The sequence below is a fragment of the Medicago truncatula genome, chromosome 4 (genome assembly GCF_003473485.1).
Source record: "Medicago truncatula cultivar Jemalong A17 chromosome 4, MtrunA17r5.0-ANR, whole genome shotgun sequence".
Lineage (NCBI taxonomy): Eukaryota > Viridiplantae > Streptophyta > Magnoliopsida > Fabales > Fabaceae > Medicago > Medicago truncatula.
In genome coordinates this window covers 64568290-64587712 of record NC_053045.1, presented here as the reverse complement: position 1 = coordinate 64587712, position 19423 = coordinate 64568290, and the positions used below count along the sequence as shown (strand labels likewise).

Sequence of the window (19423 nt, the reverse complement as noted above, 5' to 3'; positions counted from 1 at the left end):
GAATGGAGGAGAGAGTATGCATGTAGGTGTCTCGCTTGACACCCACATAAGTATAGTTTGCAGCATACACTTGATAAAATTACCTTTTTTTTCCTTCAAAACAAAGTAATTTTGTCTGCTACAAACTATACACCACACGTAAGCGATATGAAAATCATTAAAAACTTTATAGCTTACCCTCTCAATAATACATCATCTAGCTAGTGTTAATAATAGTCTATGATAATACCATGTTGTCTATTTGATCCAATAATCAAAATCAACTTTCTCCCCCATACCGCACCAAGAAGTTCTACTTCTATGGCAAATGAAAACATACAATTACATGATCAAAAGGAAGAAACTTGCGTGACAAAAATAGGAGTGATGTGAGGGTTAGAACAAAACGGTTTAATTTTTATCCCTATTTTATTGTTATTTTTAAAAAAAGTACCTTTAATCCAATAAAAAAAATAACAAGGACTAAAATTCAAAAAAAAAAAAATGAATAATAATTTAATTAGCTGTTTCTAGAAAAAACTGAGAATTCACGGAGCTATTGACCTTGCAACAGCATCTCGAAACTTTAGGTGAGGAATAAATCGGTGAAAAGGGGAAATTATACAAAAATGGATTTAAAAGACAATTAAATATTTCATTACAAAACTACACACTTGTTAAAACACAGCTTTAAAAAGGAAAGATGGGATTTTTGTGTCCATTTCAAAAAGGTGCATCATGCCAAATGCTCCTTCGTAAAATGTGACGGTGACGGTTGTATTGTAGCATTCCCCACCCTATATCTATTCAACGGGAAAAAAACCCTATCAGTAAACTATAAAAAGGGGGAAAGAAAATGACAGTAAACCGTAATATGTATGGGAAACAACAATGAATGATTCGAGAAGATGAAAAGTTTTACGGAAAAATATCTCGGGGATTCCATCAATGTCTATTAATTTCTTTTTTCAGCATTCAATTTTTCTACGAGGATGTTAGGGGGCAGCAATTGATCATCAGATGATGTAGCTAAAAGATATACAAATACAACAAAAAAGCAAAATCTTTCATCCTGTACAAGAAATGACTACTAGTTTTCCAGACCCTTGTATCAATGAGTTTTGAAATCACCATATCACTAGTTGCATTCCCCGGCAGGCGATGATGTCATATCACTCGGTCCTGAACTATGAGAAATTAAAAACTGTGGATTTGCATCATTCATTGCGGATTGAGTAATATTTATCCCAAAGAGTTTGTGTTTTTGATATTTCATTCATAAGGCTCTTGAACTTAGCACTGCAATCTCCTCCGCTGCATAATGCAAATTCAAAAAAAGAAATCACTTTTCAGAAAAAACATGAACGTGCAAGGACAAAAGCATTTTCAACAAACAGAAAACACTTGGTGATTATATTATGCATCAATAAAAGACGAGTCATGCACAATAAATAGCTGACTTACATAAAGCACAATATACCAACCTTATGCGGTTCAAAGAAGCAATAGCTCGGAGTGCACTTCGAATCATGTCTTCATTGCGATCTACTTCTTGTTTGACTGCATCTTGCTTTGGCTTAAAGTTGATAGTCTTGTGGAGAGGATCCACCAATGAATCCAACACTGAAAGGTGACATTTCAAATTAGAAAAAGAGAAATGTAATACAATGAGATCTAAATACTTCAACATATGCAACATAAACCTGCCAACACTGCAGATGGACACTTGTCAGCTAGTTTTGAAAGAATCAGGTGACAAGGCATTTTAACATCATAATGATCTGAAATACAAAAAACAAAGTATGAAAGAATTAGAACCAAGACAGTCACATGCACACACACGCATAAAGTAGGATTATCAACACAAGTCCAGAAGCAAAAATAATAGAATAACATGTTCAAAAAAATTAGTGGAACAAAAAGGCAGCCTGGAGCTATAGAGCTCCTGCTGTATGCAGGGCCTACTGGTATACAAAAGGATCAGGTCCTAATAAGCTTATAGAGTATCAGATAAACATGATAAAGTTCCCAATGCTTGGACAAATGGGTGAAGAGTAAATGTAAAGCAAATATGTTAGAAGTTGCAATATGAAAATGAAAGTAACATTAAATATGGGAATCATGAAAAAGAAATGTAATTAGCCAGGCTGGGAGAAAGATTATAATTAGGGCTCACCATCCAAACCAGATTTAAGATAAGGAACAATGAATGACGAGGGGTTTAGTTGATCAAGGCAACTATCCAGCAAAGTATCTACACATTCAAAAGCCGCCTTTCTCAATTCAAGCCCATCATCCACAGTATGCTTGAAAGGGCCAAGATCAACTGTCCTTATCAGTTCTTGCTGTCAGAAATTCATTATAAAAATCAGAATCAGGTATCAAGCCATTATAAATATTAAAATTACTTCAGAAAGTACATAGCATAAAGAAAAGAAAATGTTACGATTATAGTCATGTCGTATAATCAACAGAATTCAACAAAACAGAAAGTTGTAATACAGGTTACCTTAACAATTGTTTGATCGTAAAGAAGAGGCAACAGATCGGGAAGAAGCCCCTTGATGAGGTTTGGTTTATTGTGTGCAAATGTGCTCAGAGCCAATACAGCAGCTCGCCTAACATGCTGCATGTTCAAAGTAAAAATCAGCAACAATATGTTGATACAAAACAATATGCCAATAAGCCAAAAATAATTCAAAAAAAAAAAAAAAAGTGTTATAGCTATTGATTTGGAAATCAAAGTTTAGTAATTAAATAACTTCATTAATGTTAGCGGTTAATTTTTAAGAGGGGGGGAAAAATGTTTGTAGCATGCATATTTTAATCAGTACCGTTAACTACTCACTTTTCCTATAAAGTGACTCTTACTTCAGAAAAGCCACATCCAAAGAAAATTGTTACATTACTTTATCAACATTCAGAAAGTTGATTAAAAACTCACCCTGTCATTATCCTTTATAAGCATCAGAAATGATGATATTTCAGGGTATATGATCTCATCTATCTTCTCCGGACGTTCAACTATAGAGTACTTCACAGCTATAACAACAGTAGCTCGAGTAAATGCAGCTGGACTGCTTGTTCTTACCTATAAAAAATTTAGAATATACAAACATAACCACCAAATATAAAATATGCAAGTCACAAGCTAATAGTACAGGGTACCAAGATAAAGTTCAGATACCTTGAGTGCAGGAACAAGTTTTACAGGTTCAATAAGCGCAATTTTTCCGAGACACTCAGCCACAACATTGCGCACCCCCTCTTCCTCACTTTCACAGTGGTTAAAGAGCAAATTAAGTATCTTTTCAACACTAGACTCTTGGAACTCTGCTTTATCTACGGACTGTCTCACAATTACCTGCCAGGCAGGACAAGAGAAAGATCCCCATTCCGTTACGTATCAGAGCACCTAAGAAAGTCATCATAATCACATATTATTTATACACAAACACACACTCTTTGTTCAAGGGTACGTACCTCTTTCAAAGAATGAAGCAGGAGATATTGCTTCTTCTGCTGATTATCAATCTGATTCAAGATAAATGGCAAGTACTTGGGAAGATTACCAACAGCAATGTTACCAAGGGCGTATGAGGCAGCGGACTTTATCTCTTCAAAAGGAGATTGGAAAGACTCAATTACAACATTTTCTATATGTGCATGTACACTTAGATCCTTCCTTCTACCAATCTCTCCCAAACATAGAAGGCCAAGGTGCTGCTTAGCCTTTGAAAGAGAAAAAGCATAATGATTAGTACATTAAAAACAAGAAATAATCTGAAAAGAAAACTGACGTGGGGATGTATTTCATTTAGTTCAGATAGAGAAAGTGACAGTATTGCATAGTTCCACAATATATTCTGAAGATCTACTCAAATTTTCTTATTATACTCTGAAAATACAGAAACAGAAAGCAAGACATAGGAAAAAAGAGAGGATTGAAACTGAAAGCAATGGGATAAAGCTAATAGCAGTCCACCATTTCTACGCTTTAAGATCAAATTGAATTGGAGCATGCTGATCCTGTATAGGTGTTGGTGGATTATTAAAAAAAAAATCACTACAGAGCACAAATACGTGAGGAGAACTTACTGAGTTGGGGCTGCTGTCATCCTTCAGAATGTCAGTGAGCATTTTCACAGTAGATGTGCACTTCTGGTCACCGGCGGCAAGGCAGAGAACAGCCACACATTGAGCAATTGAATGCAATGCTTGTTTAGCAATGCCACCAGACTGTGGAGAAGGCTTGGCGCATCCAAGCAGCGACTCCAGCAGAGAATCAAAACTAGTGTTTGCAGAATAGACTAAAGCAGCAAAAAAGTTTTGTAAAGCCTGCACATTCAGCAAAAAAACAATCTGAGCATGTGTGCTTTTAATATCAGACATATAGAATGGGTCATGCTTATTCAACTTATAATTGAGGTTTAGACCTAACTTAACCCCCACAAAATTTTGTGAGATGCTCGCTGCTAATTAACACTTTTCAAGCATATCACTACCCAATGAGAAACTCAATATACACCACACACAACCGATTTGTAGGGTGAGAGGTGCCCACCACTGACTCACAGTTTTCAAGCCATATCACTATCTAATCTAAAATAATCAACAAGTCACAAGCATAAAATTACCAAAAGTGCTTGCCCCTGCAGCAACGAGCTTCTAATTAATGTTAGAGCTTGGGGAAGAACTTTGTTTCTAACAGCCAATGCAACACTTTGGCTTGACCTTTCGTCGCCCATTAGTGTGCAGCATAGTTCCAAGGCAAGAGCCGTCATATGCAAGTCAGAATCACTAAAATACAAACAGCAAAAATAAGAAAAATAAGTCTGGGTCAATCAATCCACATAACTGGTGTAGATGTACAGATACTAGATTTTAAGACAAACCTAATTAGTCCAGACAGTTCAACAATGATAACTTCATACGCAGATAAACCAATCTTATCACCATAAGCAACTATGAGTGAATTCAAGGTTCCCAAGGTTGCCTGCCTTAGTGCACGGTTAGCCTGTTTGCGAACAACAAAAGCAAATCTCAATTTTTCAATCCTTATGGTGGGAAACTATAAGAAATTTGACTTCAAAAGCAAATGCAAGTACAACAAGAAATGTCAATAAAATACATTACAAGATAATTAGCAGCTTATTGTGAGATGAGTTACATACTTTTCGTAGGAACGCAGTCAACTCTGCTACAACCTGCTCCAGGACACATGATAGATCTACCCGAAGTGGAGACGTAGCAATAACAGCAAATGCCTGCATAAGAAACACAGATAGTAAAGACAACTGCCACTCGAGCTAAATAGTTTTCTGCATAACAAATATAGCACAATAGCTTTCTCAAATAATGCATACCAACTTACTGCCCTTTGGATTGAGAGATCAATCCCCAATTTAATTTTAGGTATTTAGGTACATAACAAAATTTATAACAAACTGATTTAACCAATACAGTGATAGACTTATTTAACTCTTAATTGGATCATCACAGCTTAACTTAGTTTAAGGAATCATGGGAAAATTGTAAAGCAGCATAAAATATCTCGTGAAGATTATATGATAGCATCAAGCAGAGCCTAAAACCTATGATTAATTGCCAACTTCTTATGTTGTTTATTTTAGTGTTTTTAGTTCCTTTTCTGACTCCTGCTTCAAGCAGAGAAATAAAAAGTCAACAACACTGGAGCAATAGGTTCATCAATGAATAATGTGTGCAAAAATAATTGAGATATATTGAACATATTGTTAGTTCACTACGCACTTCGTGAATTAGTTATAAACAATAGGTTGGCGAGGAAATGCTTTGAAAGAAAATTATTTATAGAAATCAATAAAAGGGAGGGATGGCCAGCTTTAAAAATCCCCTCAACTATATAAAATGTAGAAGCAAAATCCTAAAATTTGGGAACTAAACCTAACCACTTAGTTTGTCTGTGTTAGTAAGGGAGTTTTAGTTAGAGAGAAGATTATGGGTATTTTGTTTAGTGGGAAATCGGTTTTGGAAGGAGAGAGCTGAGGCTCCCTTAATCAGGAGAGTTACAGCTTGAATTCATCCTTTCGTTTCCTAACCTGGGTAGATGCTTATCAAGGGTAAGGAAAATCTCTTCAATAACATCATATCTTCTCTTTCAATCTATCTCAAATCTCCGAACCAGTATCTAATCATTTTGTTTAGATTTTGGGAGGAACAGTTTGTATTCATTATTTCTATTCCTAACATGGGTACATACAGTCCAAGGCTAAGAAAGATCTCTTCAATAACACCATACCTTCAATTCCATTCTTTGTCAAATCACTGAACCTCTCTATCTAAAGTTTAAACAGTTAGTTTGGATTTCGAACACCCCAACACTGGATCTTGTGAAGAAGGGAGTGGCAACCAGCAAAGAAAATCAAGCACAGATGCCGTTCTAATATTTCAGATAAACTCTAATTCTTAGATCTGGCGACTTTCCTAATATTAGCCTATAGCCTTTTCTTATAACCATAGTAATACCATTTACATTCTGCATCAGAAGTTGCAAGTCAAAGCTGTTCATAGAATTTTAAATTACAAAGTACAACGGGTTAACCTTGACAGCTGTAAGTCGGGTTATCTCATTTCCCATCCTATCAACAAGCACAGGAAGGCATGCAGGTAATTCTGCATTTAGATGGTCGCCAAATGTTGACACAATGAGGCCCATGCAGGAGATAGCACATTCTTTAACCTCCTGGAGAGGAAAAAGTTAATTAAGCATGATAAAAACATTAAATCAGTCATTCTAGAAAATAAACAACTAACCTGATCCTGATCTTGGTTTATTAAGCGTGACATAATGCCATTATATATGGGATGGACGTATGGTCTGAAATCAAAACCAGACCCCTACACAACAATACCATTCTGACTGTTAGAAGCAGGTATACCATTATTTCACAGTCCGAAGAGGATATATAAACACACCTCAATGTTAGGTCGCACAACACTAACAAGTTCTCCACACACCCTCAAGGCCTCTGCTGTGACCTTGTAATACCGGTCACCAACAGCTGATAGCACAGGAGCAGAAAGAGCCTAAAAACAGAAACAAATACAGTTATGAAATACTGCCATTATTGTCCACATTGACTGCCAAAACATTCCTTCCATTTAAGAATTTAACAAACAAATATAAACCAATAAAGTGTGTCAAAAAACAAGTATAAGTAAAGGATTTTGCTGTGGAAACCGAGGAATCGATTTCATAAAAGACACAAACTCTCGCATGAAGCCTACACAACATAGAATGCAGGGAAAGACAGTACTTACAACTGCCTGTTGTATATATATTCACAGTAAGTAAACGACCAAATCAACCATAACGTTTAACGCTGAAAAATTGTAGTTGTGGCAACACAGTTAACTAGGATATGACACCACATCAGAAAAACAATTAAACCAAAAGCTTGAACTATTGTCTATTGAGTAAAAAACAGTGCTTTTAGAAATTAAAATATTTTTATTCCATAGAAATTAAGAGACGTAAATAGAAAAAGAAGTGAACTATGAAAAATGAACAATAAAATAAAAAAGCTGATAACAATTAAGAATTTCTTAATAACTATTTTTTTAAGAAGCCAAACTAGCACACCGAGTTGGCACCAGGGAGAATCGAACCTGAGACCTTGAGAGGAGCACACTCCAAGGTCCCAAGCCAACAGCACCAGGCCAGCCCAAGTGGGTTGAATTTCATTATAACTTATAACATGTATCCTCATAGTATATTGCATCCGTTTAGGCACTATCATTTCCCCTAAAATACAAGTAGTGAAACCAATTTGAAGAGTAAATAAATCAAATAAATCCTTATTTTGTTACCTTGATATAAGGATGGAAAACATCCGGAGAATGCGAAGATAATACCAATCGTGTAAATATCAGGGCTTCGATCTTCAAATTTGAGGTGGATGATTTGTCCTGAAAAGCAAAATAATGACAAAATAAAGAGCAATAGGAAAAACTGCGTGACTAAAGAAAGAAAAAAAATCTTTCGAATATTGCTTACATTTAATGCCTTTTCAATTCCAGGAATGAGTGACCCGATGTGGTCAGCAAGACAGTTGGGTAAGACAACCACAAGTTCTTTCAAAACAGAAAAGGCACCAACCTGCATAGACAACTATGATCAAAACCTTGAGACTTTAATGGATATCAACTTTTAATGACCACTACCTTTGTTTTGATAGATTTCTCACGCAACTGCCTATTGATGGATTTGACAATCTTTGACAGTTCTTGCTTCAACAACCATTTAGGACTGCATTGCACGTCAATGTTAAGACAGTCAATTTGTGCCACACATTATGAATTATGAGGTAATTGTAAAAACTGGGATTAACTAAAGGAAAACTTGAAGTGACTACTGCATTGAATGATCATATTGCTCTTGAAAAAGCTTATTAACAAAATTATTAACGCAAAAATGGGTATTTTAGAATTTGGATGCATATTCACACATATACAGAACTGTGGCTAAGTTATTAATGCGAAAATGGGTATTCTCTTCTAACTTTACCCTATGGAACAATGTTCAGATTTGTATCGTGCTATATCTTTAAAAACAGCAATGAAGTCATAGATACCAGTCGTAACAGAAGTGCTCTAAGATAACAAATGACATAGGTTACAGATCTCAAGGGCGCTACTGGTTCTTCTAGAAAACATCCTCTTGGAATGAGTATGACAAAACTGAATATTTATTACATTAGGAAGAGCACTCCTTTTACAGGAGAAATGCATACTGTCAACTACTTAAATTAAGGAGTGATAAACTCAACAATAAATAAAACTGATCTTAACAATAAATGATGGATATTCGTATATCTTCTACACAACCATTTTATATATTTTACAGTTATATAGAAGTATTATTTGACAGTGCATCTTAAGATTTAAGTATACCGAGACGGGTACAAATAATTAAATAGAAAGCATGAATAAATAAATAAAATTAGATACAAAGTACTTCCAGATTAGGAAAAACAAAAGCCACTAGCCTCGTTTCATTTGCATCAGTCTGTCCTTTTGTGACATTTCCAGTTTGACGCAAGAGCTCAATGAAAGTATTAAATACATCCATCTGCAACATATGCATGTCAGATAAACAACCATGGGTCTTAAAAGACAATCAATCAATAAAAGACTTATTCTGACCTACCTTGACATTTTCTTCTCTCTCTTTAAATCTGTCAATCAGTTTTGGACAAGCCTGTAAAGCAGGAAGGCGAAGGATATGCCGTCATTTAACTAAAAATAATAACAGGGAGTGAAGAGCCATATACACAAACAATTACACAGTTTCTTTGAGACAAAAGAAATTTTATTGGAAGAACATGTGGATACAAAAATTATCAAACAATAAATCTAGTATACCAAATGTTTACTCACAGCCCAGAAGGATATCATGATGCAAGAATAGCAAAATCTCAGAAAAATAAAGAGAACAGTAGTTTATTAACAAATTACACAAAATTATGAACAAGTGAAAGCAAAGTTACCTCATCATACAGCTTTGAAAGCATCTCAGGACGAGAAACAATCAATGCGGCTAAGCATTTAGCTGCTGCTCTGCGCACTTTCCAGCTGGCATCTTCATCATCTGTATATTCATTTGCACTTTCTCTGGAAAATAATATTTGATATATGATATGATTAACAAGAAGAATATTGTGCAAATATAAATACCATACAGGCAACCAACTGAATCAAATAGGCACAGAGACACATACTCATCATCCTCCTCTTCATGACCTTCATCATCTGTATCCTCCTCCATGTTGTCAGTAAAGTTTGGGTCATAACTCAGATATGTCAGTGCCAGGTGAAGAATTTCATCACAATACACTGAAATGTCCCTTGGACACCTTAGGAGAAAGCTTTCTAGCGCCTGCAGCAAAATTTCGACATTATTGAATATATAACTAGTAGTGTACCATAAATAAATATAAATACAAACATTTCATAGTATAAAATTATGGATAATAAACAAATATGGCACCTGCAGACTGTACTCACGAAGCTCTTCATCATTTTCTGAGGCGGTAGTACAATAGTTAATAAGGACTGGAACTGTATCTCCAAGATGGGGTCCAAATCGGTAGCCAACTGCTCGACTGTAACACCAATTAGCTCAAATTTGTTACTACAAACGTTCTATTTTCAACCAGTGTTGTTACTAGTGGTTGTGGGGGAAGGCAACGCCATACCACGAGGTGTTATAATGTTAGTGATGTTGTGTCACCATTTAATACAGTTTATATTTATCATGCAGCTTATTTTTATTTGTATACAGATTAACATTTATAAATGGCACCGATTTATTTCAACCATAATGTGACTTCCACTGTTTGCCTATATAGTTCAGTAATGTTGTCCGTGTCCGCTATATATGACACAGTGGCTTTTTGGTTTTGAACCACTTCCACTATCTACTAGTGATAACACTATTTTCAACATGAAAAAGAGACTGAAGCAAGAGGGAGAAAATAATGTGAAAGAAATTGCTAACCTTATAGCGCCAATCATTTGTATATTTGTACGAGTCATATCAGACTTGGCAGCCTTATTTTTCAATTTGGTAACAATTTCAACTGTTGCCTTTGCCAACAAATCATCTGACAAACTTGAAGAAAGAGATGCTGACAAGAAGAAAAACATGTTAACAGTTTTGCATTAATTGACAATAATGTTTTTGACCAAAATAAAAGAGGCCACTTCAGGGTTGATACCAAACATCATTTTAGTTGCTTTAGGTTAAAGAATCAACACAAGTTTTACGATGAAGTGTAAAAGCATTTGAACACAATCTCTTCATTTCAAACTCATATTTGGGAAAATCAATTAATAGAGTCAAACTCATTGAAAATAATGTTAATCAGATGCTCATTGAAACATGAAACACAAATCTATCTATCTTCCAGTTACTGAATCAAAGTTGCCTCAGACGCAACAAAAAAACTACAATAGGGTGTTTAACCAAGATGTATGGAAAATAATTGAGAAAACTCAAACTGCGGAAAGTAATATCAACTCCCCACTCATGAAGAACAAATTTTACAGAAAAACAAAAGCCAGCAAATTAAAATATGTCTTACCAAGGCATGCAACAGACTTCTTACGAACTGTAGCTTGGTTAGAATTCAACTGAGAAAGCAGGGAATTTAACAATAGGTCATGATCCGCTGCCATTAGATTCCCAAATTTATGAAGGACGTCGCATAAAATATCGAGACATTCACATTTAATCTCTGTGGTCATATCCTGTGAAGGGTACAACAGTGTTAAGCATGTGAAACAAAGAAAAGAAAGGAAAGTAGATAAACGAGAAGGGAGTTAGGTAGTTAGTTAGTTACTTTGGCAGTAATTCCTTTGATCAATTGTGGGGATAGAATGGAGAGAATGGACTGTGCAAGGGATTGGGTAGAAACTTCAGCAACAACAGTCTTCAAAGCAATGCTAGCAGTGTCGCGATGCTGATCCTTGCCATTAAGTATTTTGTCACAGAGTTGACTAGTCATTTCAACAACCCTAGACTCATTCATCTTCCTGACTAATGGAGCAAGACATTTAACAGCAAGACCAGAAACATCACCAGCAGCATCATCAAGCTGTTGAATGATTATATTTTTCAATTTAAGTTCGAGATCAGCATCAGCCCTAAAAGTAGGTTTGGTCAATTCATTAAGCAAATCAGATGTGGCCATATATCTGTAATCTTTATCCTTCCCAGTCATCTGTCACAAATACATACATACAAAGTTGAAGATTATTTGTTATCATAAACCTAATTAATACAACACAAACACATAAAAACAGTGTTAAAAGAAAAAGAGAGAAAAAGTACCTTTTCAAGAATACCAGGCAAAGCTAAGTTCGCCATATTTGCAGAAGCAGCAAACAACAACACTGTGATGAGTGAGTCGAGTCCAATGTCAGGGATTACAATACAAAGTTGAATTGAAATGAAAAATAATCAACAAGAATCAGAATCAACGAAGATTTAAATTCGATTGTATTGAATTATTAAAAAGGAGAATTGAAGAAGAGAGATATAAACGAACCCTAGTGCGAGAGTCGATCAGAAATCGATGCGGCGGAATCGATCAAACCAAATGCGTCTTTCTCTTTCTCTAAACTCACTCACTCTCAACAACTGTCGAACCCTTTTCGTTTCCTTTCGTTTCGTTTATAAACCCTACTTGCTTGCTTACACCCAAATTTATTATTATTACTGCTTTTTTCCTCTCTCTCTTTATCTCTTCTTCTCTTAATTTTTTTTTTTTTTTAAGTGAAGACCTAAGTGATCCTTCACAAAATACTTTAGATTCAATTTAATTTCTCGCAATATAAAATAGTCGTCGTTGGAAAAAGCAACCCCAAATATTTGGTACCAAAAGTGGTTAGCGGTGACCGTTGAATAAATTTATTCCGCTTGAGTTGAGTTAAAATCACGAAATGAATTTGCGTCATCACAATCTTCAAATAATGTATTTCCTATGGTAGAACCATGAATAGCGCATAGTAGGCAGTGCCCAGTACACCAGCAACTCTCATCGTATGAAATGATTTTAATGTCCAATTATGAAACCCTTAGAAAAAGATAATGAATCGAAATATAACTGCTACACCAAAATTAGGCCGACCTAGTGGATAAATCATGAATACATAAACAAAAACATCAATTAAACCAGAGAATGCGATTGGATTTTAAGGAAGCAATTGAACAAATCAAGCAAGTTCAAATTGATGTAATATAAAACCTATTAATCATAAAGCACCATGGAGAGCAACAAGAGTCCACAAACCACCTAATTGACACCAACTGGTAAAATCTCCACGTGCTTCAGGACTCAGACTAACAACAAAGAGTGTGCTAAACTATTACTAGAAGTAGAGACTATCGCAGTTAAGAAGTTACAACCTTCCAAATAAGAATCTTTCAATCCACGAGTATACCATGAAGTTACAAGGTGGTACCTTTGAACCAACCCCCCGCGACAAAATAGGCGCAATCCACCTTCACCACCACAACCACAACGTGAAGACCATGTGTTCCCGTAACACCACAATGAACACCTTCTCCGTTTAAATGCATGGAAATTTAAAAGTTAAAATTAGGAGAGATAACATGTTTAATGGTGTTGATTCTCACACCGTCGAAAACTGATGAGAAACATGCGGGAGGAGATCCATTCTCTTATTCATAAGTGGGCATCTTGTAAATAAAAGTTGAGGTTAACCAATTCTTTTGCACACCCGTAAATAAAACCACACACGCCTTCTTTGCCTCCAAGATATGCATAGCCTCGAGAAATTGATGTGTCCATCATGAGTGTAAGGATGATTTCACTCCCATCTCAAATTATCGTCATTCTCAGAGTTGGTGCAATTAGCTTGTAACTACACTTTTCCCTTTTCTAACGTCATGTATCACATTTTTCGATATATTTTGGTTTTTGTATTTTTAATGCAGTAGAGCTAAATGTAGACTATTTAATTGTCACTCATATTCTTATCAAAGGGAAAAGACTAATAAGAATGGAAGAAGACAATTGTAAAAGATTCGACGCTTAATTCAAATAAAGTGGAACACAAAGATAGTGTGTAGGTTGTAGCTTGATGTTTTACGAGTCTTCAAGTCAAACTAGTCTCTAATTTTCCCAACAAGATAAAACTAATTAGCCATTTATTTTCCCTTGATGGGTTCGTAATTTTTTTTTATGGGTTTCCGCCCTCCATTGTACCCAAAAAAAAAAAAAAGAATATTTACAATAAGTATCCGAATGAAACATAATTACTACTAAGTTGTGTATATTATTTCTTTCATTTTGAAAAGTGTGTTGCCGATCAGGCTGTATACTGATAGGAAATGTTCGTGCGCGAATATCAAATTGGGTTAAAGGAGTATTCTTTTTTATTTTTTATCTATAGATAGATTAACAGATTTCCAGTTTTTCCCCTAAGAAAAAATAAAAAATTCCAGTTTTTAAACTTCGTATTATGGTTGTTTGCATATTCTTGTCAATTTGATCATTATTAAGAAATCAGATCAACACCTGTTTTATGCAATCAACATACTCAAGTCATGATCCAATGCATAGAGAAAAACATATAAGCATTTTGTTTCACTTTTTGAGTTTTGGTCATCAACAAGATAATCACAAGAAGAGTCAAATATCTTAACAATACGTGTTCAATTTATGGCCAAGGAGAAATTTCATTAAAAAAAAAGTACAGTATGTATGCAATTGACTTATATTTCATAACTTAATCCCGCATTTGTCAATCCATATACTTCGTCAACTCATTCGTGATTTGCAAAGTTTCAGCAAGTCCACCTCTAAAGACGCTTTATTTCAATACCTAGAAGTAAAATATTAGAAAATGTCTCTATTTTTTCCGATTCATAGGCTTTCCTCGATACTGTCTCTATTTGGCTTTCTTTTATTTCAACGACTCTTGAGTTGTGGTTCCTACCACTTTTACACAATCAATGGCAAGCACACATACTACTTGTTCTGAGTACCGTTACTTGGTCAGCTTTTAATCAAGACCTAAGCTTCAAATATTTCTTCGAAAGACGCTTTTCAAACCGATTTAGAAATAGAAGGAAGAAACTATATATCTTTATCATGACAACAACATTGTCTTACCAGTAAAACTCATTGTCGGATTTAGGGCAAAAAGATTGTTTGTAGGCAAGTTTGTGTAACCCCCAAAGTTATAAGACAATAGTCGGTGTAGGAGGTTACCAGTTATCACATATCAACAATATATAACTCCCACTTCAACAAGCATTCAGAATTTTTCAGATATAAAAGAAAAAAACATTTTGAGGTCTACTTTCTTAATAATAATAAAAGCTAAGCGTGTTCTTGAAATGGTAAACTAGCATTGGAGATCTTTAACATTAGCTTCAGGTCTCTTAAACAAATAAAATATTTAACCAATTTGTTGATGTACTTAATGACAAAGGAGCATGCAAGTGCAGGATCATGAGTTCACACATTTATAGTAGGAACATTATAGCCAATTGAAGAAATCCACCAAAGGGCGTCATTACCATGCGAGTTGAATGCACAAGTCTGGCATATCATGATAAAAAAAAGGGCACTGTAAAAGTTTTCAATTTCGTGCTAAAATCATCTAGCCCTTGGTATCATTAACAAATCACGCTATCTAAAATACATAAAGCATACGCATGGACCTGCTAAAGAAACTGAATCTATCTAGATCTTCACAATTAAAACATGATGTAGAGGAGAATAATAACTTAATGGAAACCCATAGTGGTTGCCGTGTTTGCTAGAACAGATTCCATATTCTTAAAAATCAGTAGTGGATCCATGAATGCAGAACAACAACTTTTGCATAATTGCATCTGATTCAATGACCACTTTTTCTGAGTTGAGCTCCCTTTGCCAAATGTGAATCACACCAAAAGGCCAAGTTGTTCCACAATCAATACCTTTGGATCTAAGTCTCACTTCTGTGTTGGGAGGCATTCGCTACAAAATATGAATTCTCCAAATAAAGCTTATCATACAAATTATGCAGGCAAGAGGCATAAAAGCTTAACAGAGTTCAGTGTGCAATAACATGAAATTACATCTAAAACGCATAAAAACATTATCTAAAGACACAAGGATCAAAGTTCTCTTTTCCCCTTGAACAAAGCATATTTTTCAGCTGCAACTAAGAAGTATCAAAATGATGAAAATTATAAAAGAAACATTCAAGGGTCTTGTAGGTATACTAGCCAGTGGCCAATACAACTCATTCACATCATATAATACTTGATGGTTCTACTTTATAGTATGATCTCAGAGCACAAAAACACAGGTAAAGAGGACCCAAATTCAATAAAATCAACTAATGCCACATCTCTTGAGAATGCTATAAACTTGAATTTCTTTACACAACAAACACAAAAATATTAAAATATACTATTTCAGGTGCAACCCATTTTCTCCTAACAACCTCATATAACGACGAGCAAATGAAGGATATTTGAAACTAAAGTTACTTGAAAGATAAACACTCAATCAGAGCGAGAAGAATAAATAGATATTTTTTAACCTTCTTAAGCAATTGGCTGCAGATAGGTGCTCCGGCACGGAGGAGACGCATTCTGGCACGGTGGTCGCGGAAAATAAGCTCTGACAGGAACTCTGGTTTAGGGTTTATGTTTCTGGATTCTAGAGGAATCCATCCATGGGCTTAAAATCTTGGTTGTAGGTAGTAATAAAAAATTAACTTGGTGCACACACAAAATGTCTAAGTCATACCATCTTGTTTTGAATTCAACCAAGAAATGAAATAAGACTAAAACAGGGAGCCTATAATGATATGAAAATGAGCATCGATTATACAATGCTTATTGCGTGTACATACATAACAGTTTGATTCTAATACAGCACCCCCAAAAAAATAAACATCTCCTATATTACACGCATTTTGGGGGGACAGGGTTTAGTATGCAAAAACGAACAAGGAAAAAATTAAAGAAGAAAGGAAAAGCTGATAAAGAAGAAAAAGAAGGAATTGCAATACTCTCTTGACTATTTACAAACACATTGTTCTTGCTTGACACTCCAATGCGCCATCATCTCTGCATATGATTTTTGCTCCACAGCCAGTACCATTGACTTGTCCAACTGCCTCTTCATCAACCAATACCCCATTTATGTTATCAATATCAGTCTTGTCTGGAATCTGTAGATAAAAACAAAAATCAACATTCATATTGATAACCACCTTTTTCTTTAAAAAAAATCCACTTCCATATGCAACAGTTTTGGAGGGTAGGGAAATATAGATGAGAAAAACAATAGAATATGATCTTATATTTCCACAGGTAGCGTGTACATCAAACATTGCTTCAGTAAGAATATTTTCCAATAAGGCTTTTAAACCACGTGCACCCGTGTTCTTCACCGTCGCTTTCTTTGCAATCAATCTCAAAGCATTATCAGTAAAATGCAGCTACACTCACGACCTATGAAAGGAGAAGATCCCTTTCAAATAATAAGAAATAAGAATAACATATAGAAGTAGAACAAGGAAAACACAATTTAACATTCTAAATTCTTTAAAACTGTACCAATGAAATTCCAAATAGTTCCCTCAAAATTTGGAACCCTTACGTCATGAGTTATAATATGGCAAAAACAAAGGAAGAGTGGCTTCATTCAATTGCTAACCATTTTCTCAAACTGTCAACATCTGAATTTTGTAAATATTACTTCTTATAATTTGTTTGGGATGGTAATGTTAAAGAATGATACATTTTTTAATTAGGTAGATTATGACAAACATTTTTCCTAGTATTGTATATTTGCATACCATAACTTGAAATAATTGACAAACAATGTGCCCTACCTTATTCATAAGTTTTTATACATGTACATATTTTCCGAGCAGGTACATATAAATTAATGAGTAGAACATCATGTTAATAATAAAATTGACCTACGGTGCTTTCCAACATTTTGAGTAAGGCATGCTGAACACCTTCCCCGGACACATCTCTTCCACCGCTTATACTCTCGGACTGCAAAATAAAAGGCAATATTAACATTTTACAGTAAAATAAGATTACTCAATAACTGAAATGAAATGTGAAACCTTGTTAGTGATCTTATCAATTTCATCAATATAGACAATCCCTGGCTGAGCTAGTTCGACATCAAAATCAGCTTCCTAAAAAAAGACAGTGGTGTTATGTTAGAAAAGGAAAAAAAGAGGAATGAATTAGCATGATTAAAGTTGAGAAAAGGAAGAAAAGATTGAGAGAGCATACTTGAAGAAGGTTATATAAAATGGAGTGAACGTCTTGACCGACATAACCAGCCTGGGTGAAGGTTGTAGAATCGGCCATAGTAAAGGGTACATTGACAATACGGGCCAACGTTTTAGGAAGCAAGGTCTTTCCTGTAATGTAATGTAATGATACAATAGAAGAGAATAAAGTGAATGTTGTTTGTTGCAGCAATGAATTGAATTGAATTGAATTGAGAATGATGATATGATACGATACCCGAGTCAGTAGGACCAATGAGCAACGACAAAGGAATCGAGGAACTTACAAATCTGTTTAGGAGTAAGAGTAGGGTTAGGGAGTCTGGCAACCTCAATGAAAGAACAAAGCTTGTAAGGGCGGAAATAGAAGGCAGTTTTACAAGGGACATGTTGTTGGAGCAACGTGGGCAGTTCACAACTGCCCTCATATGCTCATAATCGTCTCTTCTTCCTTCCCATTTCTGACGCTGATTCTGAATCATCCATGATGTTGATTGTTGCGGTTGCAGCTATGGCAGTGGCTGACAGTGGTATAATAGTGACAACCTCCATCTTAACAACGACAACATCCTTTCTTTTACTCCTGGCTCCCTGTGACTAGTCTGAGCGAGCGAAACAAGCTATCTAACATTTATATTTGAACAACTATTGGAATAACCTTGTTGTTCTCTCTTCTTACAAAGTTGTACAAATATCATTTTTCTTCTTAGGGGTGTATTGAATTGAGATTTTAAAAGACCGTTTTGATAGAAATTTTTTGAAGATTTTAAAAGACTTTGTTGAATTTTATTGATTTTGTGAGATTTTTAAAAACTTTTTTTGAAAGACTTTTTACAATCAAGATTCTTTTGCAAGATTTTAAAGGATTCATGATATAGATTTTAATGGATTTTTAAGATTTTAAAAGGGTCAATAAATTTAAAGATACAGTACATTATAACACTATTAGATGTATAGATCAGTTGCCAAAAATCTCAAAAACAAGAGTACAGTTATAAATCAACCGAAAAAAACATTGAATCAATGAGTGTATAGACTATTAGATAATATTTCTTCAAAAAAAAGACTATTAGATAATATACTACTAGCAGGTTGATTGATCTTAAAAATTCAGGACATATGATATCAAAATAAATAGACCTAAAAATAAGTTACGTTAGTTTATTGATTATAATAATTTGATTTGAAAAATGCATGTTACATGTTACAGGTAGAAAAATGCAAGTAGAAAAATTATTATAATATCAATGAACGTAAAGTTGTGATTTTTATAATAATTTGATGAGGAATGATAACTTGACATCAAAATACAAACACAAATTAGACATCAAACACTGTTCATCGTATATTATACAGTATTTGTACACCAATTTTTATTTTATTTTTCTCCTTTCCTTCCCTCCTGTCCGGCTTTCTCTTTCTCACCACCACATCTCTCAAACCGTCCGGCCAGCCACCGTCATCCGCAACTCGTCAGATCTAACCACAACCAGTCATCTCCTCCCTCCTTGCCGCCTCTGTAGCCGTCCGACTCAGATTTGCAAACGCCTCTCTTCTCCTTGCCGCCTCCTGCAACCCCATCCACCACCATCACGACCTCCCTCCTCCACCT

At 35.0% G+C, this 19423-nt stretch overlaps 2 protein-coding genes and 1 pseudogene across 6 annotated transcripts; all 3 read right to left on the bottom strand.

Annotated features, from left to right (window-relative positions):
* Window positions 1–878: 878 nt before the first annotated feature.
* On the bottom strand, window positions 879–12211 carry LOC25494369 (cullin-associated NEDD8-dissociated protein 1). Its single transcript, XM_013603259.3, has 28 exons — window positions 12072–12211; window positions 11855–11916; window positions 11364–11744; window positions 11106–11271; window positions 10520–10649; window positions 10010–10124; window positions 9741–9898; window positions 9510–9633; window positions 9170–9220; window positions 9009–9091; window positions 8185–8269; window positions 8018–8119; window positions 7831–7929; window positions 6937–7047; window positions 6775–6858; window positions 6563–6703; window positions 5154–5246; window positions 4875–4996; window positions 4617–4779; window positions 4078–4317; window positions 3463–3711; window positions 3167–3343; window positions 2924–3070; window positions 2489–2605; window positions 2156–2324; window positions 1683–1760; window positions 1464–1602; window positions 879–1293 (listed from the first exon to the last, which is right to left on the bottom strand). Exons 2-28 carry the CDS (start codon window positions 11888–11890, stop codon window positions 1197–1199), a joined length of 3657 nt encoding a protein of 1218 aa, XP_013458713.1. The 5' UTR covers window positions 11891–11916; window positions 12072–12211; the 3' UTR covers window positions 879–1196.
* Window positions 12212–12262: 51 nt separating this feature from the next.
* LOC120580228 (photosystem II D2 protein-like) lies at window positions 12263–13371 on the bottom strand (annotated as a pseudogene).
* A 2981-nt stretch (window positions 13372–16352) lies between these two features.
* On the bottom strand, window positions 16353–18480 carry LOC25494368 (ATP-dependent Clp protease ATP-binding subunit ClpX). Of its 5 annotated transcripts, XR_003011270.2 has the most exons (6): window positions 18050–18480; window positions 17813–17943; window positions 17638–17712; window positions 17486–17563; window positions 16879–17008; window positions 16586–16725 (listed from the first exon to the last, which is right to left on the bottom strand). XR_003011270.2 is itself a non-coding variant. In XM_013603258.3 (5 exons), exons 1-5 carry the CDS (start codon window positions 18291–18293, stop codon window positions 16576–16578), a joined length of 678 nt encoding a protein of 225 aa, XP_013458712.1. In that variant the 5' UTR covers window positions 18294–18476; the 3' UTR covers window positions 16353–16575. The 5 variants fall into 5 exon arrangements, 4 of the variants coding, with proteins under 4 accessions (XP_013458712.1, XP_024637439.1, XP_024637437.1 ...); XM_013603258.3 differs by lacking the exon at window positions 16879–17008 and having other exon boundaries at window positions 16353–16725; window positions 18050–18476; XM_024781671.2 differs by lacking the exon at window positions 16879–17008 and having other exon boundaries at window positions 16353–16725; window positions 18099–18223.
* Between the last annotated feature and the right edge of the window lie 943 nt (window positions 18481–19423).

Excerpts from the sequence above, each read along its gene's own strand:
- LOC25494369 (XM_013603259.3), bottom strand. The coding sequence starts at position 11,890 with ATGGCGAACTTAGCTTTGCCTGGTATTCTTGAAAAG. Across the intron at positions 9,899-10,009 it reads TTCGTGAGTACAGTCTGCAG|GCGCTAGAAAGCTTTCTCCT; the intron begins GTGCCATATTTG and ends ATTTTGCTGCAG. Across the intron at positions 3,344-3,462 it reads TGCTTCATTCTTTGAAAGAG|GTAATTGTGAGACAGTCCGT; the intron begins GTACGTACCCTT and ends CCTGCCTGGCAG.
- LOC25494368 (XM_013603258.3), bottom strand. The coding sequence starts at position 18,293 with ATGATTCAGAATCAGCGTCAGAAATGGGAAGGAAGAAGAGACGATTAT. Across the intron at positions 17,564-17,637 it reads TTGATAAGATCACTAACAAG|TCCGAGAGTATAAGCGGTGG; the intron begins GTTTCACATTTC and ends TTTATTTTGCAG. Across the intron at positions 16,726-17,485 it reads TCAAAATGTTGGAAAGCACC|ATTCCAGACAAGACTGATAT; the intron begins GTAGGTCAATTT and ends TTTTATCTACAG.